Source organism: Colossoma macropomum, unplaced genomic scaffold, assembly GCF_904425465.1.
Source record: "Colossoma macropomum unplaced genomic scaffold, Colossoma_macropomum, whole genome shotgun sequence".
Classification (NCBI taxonomy): domain Eukaryota; kingdom Metazoa; phylum Chordata; class Actinopteri; order Characiformes; family Serrasalmidae; genus Colossoma; species Colossoma macropomum.
Window position 1 is genome coordinate 21,752,061 of NW_023494796.1, and position 13,734 is coordinate 21,765,794.

General features: G+C 39.5%; 1 protein-coding gene across 1 annotated transcript in view; it reads right to left on the bottom strand.

The window, feature by feature from the left end:
- fbxo41 (F-box protein 41) overlaps window positions 1–13,734 on the bottom strand; it is a 71,403-nt gene that overhangs the window by 19,258 nt on the left and 38,411 nt on the right. Inside the window, exons 3-4 of the mRNA XM_036583123.1 lie at window positions 10,844–11,051; window positions 5,242–5,312 (exon numbers count right to left, since the gene is read on the bottom strand). Of these exons, the coding sequence (XP_036439016.1) occupies window positions 5,242–5,312; window positions 10,844–11,051 (279 nt within the window). The remainder of the gene's footprint in view (window positions 1–5,241; window positions 5,313–10,843; window positions 11,052–13,734) is intronic.

Here is a 13,734-nt window from a genome sequence, read left to right on the forward strand (position 1 = left end):
GTCGTCAGCAATACGTTCAGATTTTGTTTTTGTCGCCTTCAACTCATTAAAATCTGCCCAGAGAGGCCTCCCAGGGCCAGACGTGATCGAGCAATGAGAATGTCTTTGAAAAACCATTCGAAATTTTGGGCCGAATGTGAGTTGGAGTGTAGGCTTATTATGGCAGGAACAAACAGAGTGTTAAACTTCTAAACCAATCCAACACCTTGTGAATGCATAGGGTGATGGTGCGCTCATCAACATCGTCGTTAGCCCATGGTTGTAATGTATGCTAGCATATGAGAAAAGTTCTGTTCCGTCATCTAAATATATTGTATTGTATTGTGTTAATTATTGGACTTGCGATCTGTCCAGGGTGTTTCCTGCCTGCCGCCCACTGACCGCTGTGATAGGCTCCAGCTCCCCCTGTGACCCAGAAGGATAAGCGGCTTAGAAAGTGTGTGTGTGTGTTAATTATTATACTCTGGACATTGTGAGAACATGGACTAGAGGAATTAGGGGTGGATTTTGGGGAAGGTGTGCATATATAAAGTTTAAGAAGTTAGCCCCAGATATTTACAAGATTATGTCTGGCCCCACGAGGCTATCACCAGAGTAGAAGATGTGTGTCTACATTGTTCATGGTAAAACAGATCAGCAGGTGTAATTGGAGCTTTCTTTAGGCACACATCTATTGTCACAACAATCTTTTATAAAATAAAGCATTACAACAATGAGCTTTTAGAGAATAAAATATATATTCATTCATTTTTGTAAGCCTGTAGAAAATAAAATGCGGTCCAAGGAATTCTGACTGGTTTTCTAACAGCTGTATGATACATACAAATTGTGCTTGCAGCTGTTTCATTTTTTTTATTTTCCACTTTGCACAATAGTGAATGACGCTTTTGTAGCTTTGTATTTTTTGCTATTTGCTTTTTATTTTCACAGCCAAAAAACGCATGAACGGTCACCCATCAGAATCAAAGGCATACTGTTTTAACCATAGTTTAGCGCTTCTCATATTGTCTTTGTAAAATCCAACAACTTTATCAAACATCGCATTTTATGTCCATATGGCGAAACCTTACATCAGAGTAACAATAAAAAGCCAGGAAAGTGTAAAGTACATCCCATTTCTATGTTTGCTTGCACAAAATTATAGTTTGTTACTTGCCATGCAATGACAGCACTGACAAATGATGCTATTAAAGAAAGACAGTAGATTAAAAGGCAAAAATAGCCATTTTTCACTCAGGCTTAAAGATCTAACAGAGGGAAATCTCTGAGGCTTAAGTGACATCAACTTTGGGGATACCAGAATATGATTAACCCACACTCTCTTGAGTCCAACACTCAAATACAGATCAAGCAGATGAAGTCCCGTGCCAGTCACTTAAAAGAGCAGTCACTCATGTATGTTTTGCAATATTACATAAAGATGATGACATTCTATGTATATCCCAGTGCAAAAAAATACACTCATTATATCTATGATGTGACGACAGAGGGACATTGTGTGGGTGAACTAGGCTCATAGTAAGTCAACAAGATTGAATAACAAAGATATGAGTGATCGATCTATGATGCAATTAAACTGGCTATGCTGTATGTAATAGCATATCAGGCTATTATCTCTAGCATCTGTCATTTGTTATCACTCATGCATTATGTTATCATAATGTTCCTTCTGATTCGGACAGCAAAATCATACTCACAAAGACTTTGAATCTGAATTGAATGAAAAATAACCATTCAGTACAACATTCGTTTGATAATGGGTTCGGCAGACCTTAATAATTCTATTTCCGATTGTTCACGGCATGAGACCAAATTTAAATGTTCGATCTTATTTGATGTTGTCTGGGTGACTAAAACCATGGAATTCCAGCTGGCCCAAATTTGCTAATTAAAATGCATCCTGGGCATAAACCCACCAGAATAATTATGAGTGTGGGGTTTTAGTGCTTGCTAAACACACTTTCTGAGCATTTGAAAGCACTTTTCTTTTGCAAAATGAGGATAACCAAAAATCATGATTCTTTAGGTTATGTCTTCAGTGCACTTTAGAGTGAATCACCTTTGATTAGAGAGGTAATTCACTCTGAAATTACCCTGAATTGCCTGTGATTAGAGAGAAGTGATTTCATACAGTCTCTCCCTAATTCCAGCTTTTTATACAAAAATATTGTGCAGTGTTGTGGTTGTGTCTGTGAGGAGCAAGCCCATTTAGTTTCTTTTACCTTGTGTGCAGATCCTGATACATGGACATAATCAAATCAAGCACACTCTACATGATAGAGTTGTGTATATTTGTGCTTGTGCATGCATGTGTTTAGATAGAAAAACAGGAGCCTGGTCTTGTATGACTGGAAATAACTGCCCAGGAGCATCGCTTAGATAGCCGTTGAGTAGACACGCTTTCCTATAAGGACTTTGGAACAATCGCTAGTCAAATGTTTTACATCGGAGGTGACTAAGAGCAGAAAAATACTGAAAAAAAGACCAGCATTATCCTTTAAAGAAGTGCCTCACTAAATAATAGATTTTACACATAATAAATAATAGATTTTATTATTAATTTTCTCTATATGCCCCGTGTGGTCAGTTTTGTACAGAAGCTAGCAGACTAACATAGCTAACAAGCAGTGGAAGTCTAAGTGAGGAAACCCCGACACTATGTCATCCACATTTTTTCCTTGCAGTAACATCCACAGCTTGCATTACCTGTTACCTACATTAGCCTTGTAGTAAAACTAAAGAAGCGAACGATACTTACTAAAGATACCTCGGCCGATCAACTATGTTTGAGCTAAGGAGAAAATTCTGTAAATTCTATTTTTCGGTGAACCACCTCTTTACCCCTCTAGAATCAACCTGTACATGAGAAATCATTAACAAATTTTAATCCACGACATTCTGAACACAAATCAAACCTAGACTTGGAGAGAGTTATATGCTCAACGACGATAACAATCATTAGTCTAGGACTAGGCATAAAGCATATGGTTACCTAGACATGGATTTATCTTAAATTAGGTTAGATTAGGTTTACGTATAAGTCATAATGGAGAATTACCATTGGAAACTCTCTTTAGTCTAGGTTTAGGCTTAATATGGGTCTGCGAAACTGGACCTTGGGGTTAAGTCTATTCCTGGACTACTAATTTTCCTTTTAATGGAGAATCTACATTCAGAATGTTGTGTGTGTAGGTACAGCCACTAAGCTAATAAAGGACATTCAGTATTCAGGGGAGGGATTTATTGAAAGGTGCAGTATGAATGGTTTGGTAGAAGTTCATTATATTCTTTTACATACTGTTGAAAATCTAATCACAGTATGTTGTAAGAAGTAGGACCTTTTGCTGTGAAATGTACTGGAGTGAAAGTAAAAGTCTTAAAAAATATAAATACTTTATAAAAGTACTTGGTGTACATGTACTTTGCCACTGTCCACCACTGCTTTATTCTATCTCATTCCAGTTCTACTTAACTCATCGGGGTTAGCTCAAAAGTGCCCAATCCTGGTCCTGGAGATCTACCACCAGAGTTTACCATCAACCCAAATCTTACACACCTGATCCAGGGGTACATTCAATATCAAACCGTTGTGCAGCGTTTTGCTACTGTTTCTGGGTTGAAAGACGTTTCATTGAAACGGTGTGCAATGGGCTTTGAGGTACGTTTTCTCTCCTTTGGCGTGTGTGTCAGAGGTGTTACCCAATCAGCAGTGACATGTATATAAACACAGCTATACAAAAAAGGCAGTGCACACTATGGATTCCTGTACAAATGCAGCTGCTGTAGCTTGTGTAAGCATTGACTGTTAGAAAATGCATTTTGACATATAAACATGTATCTAAATCCATTTTGTCAGGCTCTGAAAATTCTTCAAAAGGAATATCAAGAATAGCCTTCTCAGTTGCAACACTTGTGTAACACAACAATGTTTAACACACTACCGTTTCTGTTTAATTAATCGTTTTTCTATGTTTTGTCAGGGCTGAACGTAGCCCTGGTAATCAAGGCCTCCAGGGACCTGAATATTACAGCCAGGTGTGATAGATTGAGCACCCCTGGGTTAGCTTGTCTCATTAGCAAAGAAGGGAAGCAAGACCATGAAAGTGTAGTGGCACTGCCACAGAGGTTCTGCTGTAGGAGCCTCCAGGACATTCTTGATTGATCTTAAGGTTCTGACTGGTTCTTTGAGGCACTGGCTCCACCGCCTCAAAATCAAACACACCTGATGTTTGTCAGTGGGCTCATTTAAGACTGCTATATATTCTCCACTGTTTCTTCTGGCTTTTTGCTACGTCACATACATCACTGCAGTTCTAAGTGGCTGTTTCTTTGCAATCTTTCTTCCCTAGTTGTTCTGGTTCTTGTGGTTCTGACGTAGCCAGTCTGTATTAGGTGTATTCATGGTGAATGGGCAATTATGCTCCATCATGGGAGGTCAGAGAACTTATTCACTTTTAAGACTCAAGCAACCTGCAAAGCTACTTTGATCCCAGCAGAAAAAAGGCCTAACCAAACATTAAAAATGGTGTTCAGTGGGAATTCACTTCCTGCAGCTATTAGTTTCACATTATGGCACATTCATCCAGCTGAACTTTAACATTGTGATTTTTTAAGCCTTGGAAGTGTGAGTCAGTAGAAAGCAAGAGGGTGAGCTGTGGTCTCATTCTGAAATAAACCTAATGCAGGAACTGTTCCACAGTCAACAGTGATTTGTTGAAAGTTGTTCACCAAACTTTACGTTCCCTCCAAGGCTACCTCACATCAGAACTGCCTATACTCGCCTGATTTTTCTCCACTCTTGCAAAGAAAACAGCAAGGCAGCAGTGTGGGTTTACTGTAGCTTTAGTCAGAATGCACATCCGTAGTCTGGACTGCTGTTCTTGAAAATGGATGGTTTTGCGAATTGTTTTGTCTGCTGGGTTTATGAGGTTGCTTGCTAAAGAAGCCAGTGCATAACAGAGTAGCCTAAATAAAGTGCATGCAGGCTCATATTCAACTACCTCTCCCTCATTACAGGTGCTTGGTGGGAACAAACACTTGTATATTTCCAAAAAATCTCTTTCAAAACTCAAAATCTCAAAACTTTTTGTAACATACCCGAGTTTAACACAAAGATGTGTTCCAATTACACAATCAAGGTCAGAGATATGCTTTTGTCCTAGTAGCCTGACCCAAAATGTGTTAAAATAGTGATAAAGCAAAATGTAAACCAGAGTGTACATTAGCTCAAAAGAAACATACCCAGTGCTGGGGGAGGAGCGCCGATCAGACACTTGGTACATGCCCCTTGATCCAGAGATACTGGAGTTCCTCTGCATCAGAGACAGAGAAAATAGAAGGTTGGAGAGAAAGAAAAATGTGTGAGAGAGACATAGACACAGAATAAAGTTCAGTTTGAGAGCACTTAGCTCTTTGACCTCCAATCAAACCATCTATTTTCTTGGTCACTAATTGAACCCTAAAAAATGCAAACATTTATGAAATCTTGTATTCAAGAATACCGTAGTAAATGTCTCTTTAAACCGCCTTGAATTACTGCTGATTTTGGGAGGCGATGTCAGATGCTGAATGCTCACACTGATTTAATACCAACAAGAAAAATTCAGCATTATAAACACCTCCCAGCAAAAGGAATCCAGATGAAAAGACATTCACTGTGCATTGATGCTAAATATAAACAGTAGGAAAGGAGGCAATAATATAATAAAACACAAACATCTGAACTGATCTTACAGGATAGAGGCTGGAGAGAGAAAGAGAAGGAGAAAACAGGATTGCAAACCACTCATGCCAAGAATGATGAACACATTCACATTTTTTTTTTAGCATGAACACTTAGACTCAAAAATCTTGGCTTGTCACTCAAGACAAACAACAAAGTTCCAGTCCTGGGACTCACACTGCCAGTTGTGCAGCCTATTAGGACACTAATGACCATATTTTACTGGCAAAAAAGAAAGGTAGGTTTTTCTCTTTAATCTCTGAAAGTTCTCCTCCAACTATAAGCTGCTTGTCAATGCTAGGTGGCCCTTAGTTTAGATAGATGTAGTGTATTGGAGGGGCTGTCTGGAGGCCCCACAGCCTAACTGAGTATTTCAGTTATGCTACAATTCTACTGCGATTTTTAAAGATTTATAATATCACGAAATACAGATGAGTGACAAAAGAAAAACCTGAATAAATTATTTGAGATGTATAACAAGTGCACATACAGGTGTATTGCATGATCCAATTAAGCAGTTAACATCCTACCAGGCTCTGTAACATGTACAAAAAGTGCTTAGCAGGCCCAGCTGACCTTTTGAATCAACACTGCAAGAGAAAAAGATCAGACTTTAAAAGAGGGTTTCCATATCGGGACAGGGATGGCAGCTTCAGTCACAAAGACTGCTCAACTGGCTAGTCCTTTAGTACGACAGTGACTAAAGTAACATCTTCATTTAGATCTACAGGAAAGATTCAGCAAACAGGTATGGAAATTATGGTGGAAAACGCACATGCAGTGACCGTAATGCCCATGCGTTAGCGCGATAATGTAAGGAAAAACAGAAGAAAAACTGCTCCTCAAGTTACTGAGAATGTCAATGCAATAGTGATCAGACTGTGTCAGCAAGAACAGTCCATCCACAAATACAAAGAAAGGCATATTCTAGAAGGGCTGCAGTGAATAAACCCATCGACCAAAGACAATTAGACATATGAGGGAAAAAAAATGTAGGCACTCATCTACAGAGATGTAGAAAAAAAGTGGTTTGGTCAGCTGCATCGCCACCATATTCTCCAAAAGTGGACGAGTGCATATGTGGCGTACACTGAGACAACAGTACAAGCCGGAATGCTTAGACCTTTTTACTGAGGGGGTCCAGTGTCTCTCTTATGCTTTGGGGGCATTTCCCTTAGAGAGAAGGGTCACTGGAAATCAATACGAAGGTATTCTGACTGATCACCTTTTATCCAATGTTTAAACAATTCTATCTTGATGGGAGTGCTTTCCTCTATGATAACATTGTCCCCATTAACAGGGTAAATAGGGGTCACTGAATGGTTTGAGTATATCAGTGATGTATATCATATCCTGTGGCATTCACAGAAACCAAGTCTGGCATTTGTGAAACCAACCACAAACAATCAGTGAGATTTTGGACAGATATGTTCACACTCTCTACCACCTCCAACTAAGGGAATATCTTTTGAAAGCACAGCCTACAAAACAGTTCATGAGATTTGTCATACTAACTCCCCAGCCCAGCCACATCACCATGATGTCAGTTATGCCTCTTTCTGAAAGTACTGAGGTATGTGGCAGTGTTCAAAGAGGGGTACAAAAAAGGTACAAAGAGATACCCAGCTGCTCCCTCTGTGTGTAATGTGAAGGCAATTCAGTCCTGTATTCCTGTTGACTGCCACGTTAAGCCACAGAATAACTGTTTACAACTCTAAAGCTAGGTTATTGTAACACTGCATCCCTCTCATTCTTTTTGCCCCTTTCTCTCTTGCTGTAGTTTAAATAATCTCAGCATGAGAAAATAGCAATGCTGATCTACTTTGAATAAAATGAAAGATTTATGAAGGTAATATCTCTTTAAATATGCACTAGATGGTTCCATGCTGGTCCTGGCTCAATTAAAGTGCCCTTGTGCTAATGCAGAAAACATGGAGTAGCCAAAACTCAGTCATCCACATATCCTCAGTTTGTCATTCTCAGTCATTCTGTCTGCTTTTGTCTTTCTCTCTCTCACACACATTATCGTTCAGCCTCCTCACCCTCCCTACCTTCTTCCTGTGCTCTACTTAGGCTCTGTTCCAAATCTCAGTTTGCTCCTGATATAGTGTGCCCTTCTCCTGACATCATGAATGCAGACTTAACGGTGGGCAAGGGGAATATAGGCCATGGGCTCACATTTGGGAGCACAGCCTGTATTTGGTTGTGCTGTCATTGTGAGTCACTGTTGCACTTTGCCATAGAACTGGCTGAACAAAAGCCCTGCCCACTGACTGAAGGTGGACTGAGATGTCCCTGCACTATGGTGCGTGGGTGCTGGGTGTTACCTTACAGTGTGTCTTGGGGCGGTCCCTAGAGAGCCAGTGTGTGTGGGCACATTCACATTCACAAGCACTAAGCTTGCTCTCATCAGGCTTTTTAGGCCAATACTGATTCAGTATTACAATTGGTAAGTTTCTTTTTCTTTAAATCTTTACATAACATATCCAGCCATAAAAAAATGATCTATGTTGCACTTCTCAGCACTTCATCCTAACCCAGATTTCTATTGGAAAAAATGAAAATGTTTAACTGGAAAGCTGCCTACAGGCATTAAAATGAAATGAGTCTGACTACATCATGTCTTTGGCTAACAAGCTTGTTGTTTACTAAGCAGCAAGGGCAGATCTCTGCCTTAATAAGAAGCCTTCTTTTAATGTTCCTGTTATTGGGAGTGGAGCAAAAGAGTGGTCACTGCCTTTGCACTAGTTAGGTTTTCATTCTCTCCATATATCTGTATATTAAGATGTGTGGTTTTGAACATTTTAGCTGATGACCCACCCACAAGAAACTTCTTTTGAAAATGTTCTGCAAACAGCAATTTTTTTTCTTCTTTTTGTTTTTGTAGGTAACTAGTAAAACTTTCATATGGGTTGCTGTTTTCTGCTGATGTCAGACATTCATTATTATTATTATTATTGTAAAGTGCCGTGAAGTTCTGGCGACCACTTGGATAATTTGTTAGGCTTCTCAAGCCAGACATTCGGCTCATATATTTTCCATTCTACAAAATTATTTTTTGAGATTGGCCCACTGAGAGACTTCTGATCAATCGGAGACTCCCAAACCAGCACACATGTACAGAGCACATTACTGATGTCTATTTAGACTCTTTACATAATAGCCATAAATTGTTTTTTTGCCTGCTTTGGAGGTCCCTCAGTTGAACTATTTTTTTCTTCAATAACATTGACGGAATATATATTGACGGAAATGTATGATTTACAATTTTTTGTCTTTGTACATGAGCAAGCAAGTCAACATTCATAAAAGTGTTGTACTGAGTATACATTCTGTCTTTATTGTGGCAGTAGTTCACAAATGTTTAACACGAAGAAAATTGCAGTTATGCGGCCCATTTTTATCTTGGCACAGCCATTTTGGTGGAGCAGGGGGCTTCTCACCCCTCCCTGCTCGCTATCAGCATATAAGATCTTATAATAATAACATAGTCCTTTTTAATCTCATAAGAGTTACATGGAAAAAATTATCATATTGATTAAAAATACATAAGTCAACGGTGGAATGGCCACAGGGTGCCCTGCAGAAAGAGGCTACTGTAAATAATTTGCCCAAAACAAGAATTTTGCAAAATTCCATACATTTACCTGATCACCATGTAGAGTGATGACAAAGTCAAGTGGCCACTGACTCAAGTTGATATGTTCCAGATTAGTAGTGCTAGAACCATGCCACCCAGCAATATTAATCCATCTCAAATAGGGCTTTATACTATACTGGCACTGTCATAATAAACCTTCTATCTCTAAAAGACAACTTCATAAGGGAAGCAACACAATGTTCTTGATGTTATTTTGGACCATTTCTATTAGCCCTACTGCCACGAAATATTTTAAGATGTAAAGGGAAGCAGATATTTTCAAATAATGTAATAATACAAATAATAAAATAATGATTAAAATGGAGATTTCAATATGATAGTGAATATATATTTGTTTGTTAGAGCCCAGCCATGTGAGAAACCAGGGGAGAGAATGCAGTGCTGTTATGCCCAGAGGACGAGACCCCGCTCCGTCCTCGATTAATTCTGATGCTCACAGCTCAGTGCATTCCCATCTACACCCTGAATGAATATTTCAAATGCTCTCATTGCGATTGGATGTGCAGGCTCTGTACAAATTAATGAGAAAATTGCAGATCTGCCACACGTCTGCCTCTGTGGTTTGTGTGTATCTTGGGAGCTATCCTTGCTTGCTCGCCTGCCTGATTTACCCACGACATGGATGGATAACACTCCTGAAAAAATTACCCCAAGTAATCACTGAAACTAAGACTGCTTTTAAACAAATGCTCTAAATATGGGTCATTATAATCACTGTTACATCCAGTGAGGTTTAAATGAGCACAGACAACTAGCAGAACAAATCATCACCATGTCACACTTATTTTCTATCTTTCTCTCTCTCTCTCTCTCTCTTTCTCTCTCCCTCTGTGTCTCTGAGTGCCAACGCATTTTATAGTTTAGAATTCCATACTTTTTCTAGGGCAGACCTGAAGAATTTGAATACTGGTTATATCGGTATTCATTTCTCTGTTTTAGTGTTCAAAACAAGTTAAATCTGTTATAAGAGGCTGTTAAAGCATGGAGGCACGACAAGTTTGATGAATCATCTCAAATAACTAAGTAGAGTGATCTTTATCTGAATATAGCAGGCTCCGGATCTGACTCCGACCCTAACTTTTTCCATACCAAATTTTCCAGATTTTTTTGTGGATTCATTGGTCCATTTCATAATAACTGGTAAATTTGGGTTGGTAAGCCATTCATCTGAAAACTTGCAGTTGCTCGTTTTGTTTATACACCTCACTGATATGAAGGTACATTCTGTGAGTTTTGAGTTAGGAATTCTGCAGATTTGTAGATTTCTGACAAATGTTTTACTCAGGTGACGCTGGTAATGCTAGGCTACAATGCTAAAATATCATTATTTTATCAATTATACAGCACTTATAACTACACAAATAAGTGTTATTTGTGACGCTCTGCAATCGTCCACTATTGGTGTATACCTAAAAATGTTGTTGTTGTTGTTGTCATGGGTGTAGAACCATTTTGAATACCTGTCGTCCATTGGCTTTGGAGCCCTGCAGGCTGCAGCAGCCCAGGCTGCCGTTTGGTGTTGTTCCACAGCTGCTGATGATCTGGAGCTGTTTCTCAGCGCGGTCGGCTCTGTCCAGGAGCTCCTCGATGAACTGCTGCAGGCGCACTTTCGCGCTGGCCTCCCGCGCCGCCGTCTCCTGCAGGAACTGATCGATTTGTGCCACCTCTCTGCACAGAGGAATAAGAGCAAATGAGAGGGTGAGATAGGTGAACCTTCATGATTTGTCACAAACAGTCAGAGTCACAAAGAGAAACACTTCTGCACAGACGTCAAAGGGATCGTTCAGATAAACTGATTCTAGCATTGATTTATGTAGTATTTCTACATGTTTGGAGTTTACATGTGTCCATATGAGCCAGATACGAAATCCATGTTTCTCGTTCTATTTTTGCTTATAGTCTTAATACAAATGTGGTAATTTATTATACCAATTTGTTTTATTACACACTAATGTTCTAGTGATGTGCATGCTGAGGCAACAGCACTAATATTAAGAGGCTAAAAAACATCAGCAAAAAAATTTGGCAGCACATAGAGGAATACATTTAAAAAACATGCCTTATTGCTCAAAAATAGCCAGGGGAAATCGGCAGGTTTTTGAGCTGGATGAGCAACGGAGTCCGCCTCTTCAGACAGCTAATGAAGTGCCAACATATATGTTTGTCAGAGAAATATTTGTTCATTGTTTCTCAATGTAGCTAACATCTGTTAATGTCGTTAGCCTAGTTAGTTGACAAGCTGTACCAGAGCTAGTCTTACTTCAGCCTTGTTCTGCCTTTTTTGTGATAATGTGTCCTAGGCAAATCAGATCACAACGTACCTCTGTTTCATAGCAGCAACTGTCAATGTTCTACATAGGCTCACAAAAAGCAAAAAAATACAATAGTTCCTTATGGTGATGCAGGTTGGCTTTATCACAGTGGATGGGGGTTGAGAATAGTCATCACATTTGAAGCATTATTACAGTTAGTTAAAAACAGTAGTTTTTTTTAATAGTTCTAGTTGTTCTAGTAGTTATTTATAACTGGCTTTATAGCAGAGTAGTTAAGTCACTCAGTCTGCCTGCAAGAGACTGGGGTTGAGTCTGGCTCTTGAGAGCACCCATTATTAACACTACATTCTTCCCAATTAAATTGTGTCAATCTTGAGCTGTGCATGTATAATCTGATCTGATGTGTTCATACGAATACTGATAGTAATGTCAGTATTAGTATAGTAATAACCTTTCTAGTTAGGTTCAGCTTAATACTGATGTTGCACCAAAAGACACACACATACCCACACATTGCATATTTTTCTTTACAAATGTGGACACGCACTTGCCTCAGACTGTCCGACTGCATATAGACTACTAATGAGTATATCTATTGTCTTCCTCAGGGGCTGGCCTCCCTTGCCTCCTCTCTCTCTCTCCTGCTTGTTTATGTGCTCCAGCATTCTGCAAATCCCTGGAGGAGTGCGGCCTCCGTTATCTCTGCTTAGAAACAGCAGCCTGTGCCACTGTTTACAACAAGGCCTCAGCCATTTTCAGCACCTCATACACAAAGAGTGATACACACAATCTTTGCTGCTGATGAAGACACTAACACTTTTTTCACATTTCAAAAATTTCAGCAGTTCTGCCAGAGCAGTTGCCTGTTTTCAGTTTCTCCTCAATAGAGGACACTCATGTTTTCTGACTGTTTGTAAAATGAAGCCTTTCCTGTCTGTCTTCAGGCAAAGACATCCTGATCAGCGATGGAGATTACAAGTGACATTTGAGTAAACCAGAATGAAAGCGTACGCGACTTTCATATCGTCATGTAAATAAACAATCGCAGCTATGATAAGGCTTGATCAAATAAGCATGACAGTATGAAACGACAAGCTCCACTTTGTAACTGAGGGCTCTGGAGAACATCATGATCATATGAGAGCCCAATAATGGTCGTATTATTAAACAGCCCACTGATGATCCATTTAGAAAGAATTGTACAGGGGATGGGGGCTGCAAGGCTGATGAAATTGTTTCACAGTTGCTAAATACAGTATACTGCGGGTGGCAGAGACTAAACTGTAAAATAAGGAGGGGAAAATGTCTCCTACTTTGTGTGTGTGTGTGTGTGTGTGTGTGTGTGTGTGTGTGTGTATGAAGCTGTGAAGAAAGAAGAAAAGCCGCTGCTGTTTTAGGCCTTTTCTCTCAGGGCTCTGTGTGCGAATAGTGTGAATGTGTGAATACTGAGTGTGTGTGTGTGTGTGTGTGTGTGTGTGTCTGGGGGTCTTTTCTGTTTGTTTCTTCTATTTCTGGAGCCACAGTTCACAATATCAGAGTCTGTCACCTTGCATGATACCTGGAGAAACACTGAGAAAGTGACATCAAATTTGGTGTGATTTACATACACACCAATGTGGTGTCAGAATTCACGCTGACACCACCTGATGGCAGGGCTAGATCAATACATTGGTTGGCTGATAATATTGATATTTATTAGGGGCCTTTGATATTGAGCTTTTTTTTTCTTCATGTGCCATCATAGGGATTTGAACTCATGATCTTCCAATGACAGAACAAACCATTAGACAACTGTCCCACAGGGCAACTTGATGTGAGGCACCCTTTTTCCCTATATATTAACAGGACATGCTCTGGACATTAAACTGGTGAGTTTAAGCACAAAACACCATCATGTCAAATATAACAAAAACATATAAAATGTATTCACATAATAACATAATAACAACAGTTCCTGTTTGAAGAGGCTGTTTTAAATGGTATACTTGATGTTCTGCGAGATAGACCTACTGTATGCAGATATTAAACATTTACGGACACAGAAATGTGAGTGACTTCAGAAGCTCTGAGTGGTGCGA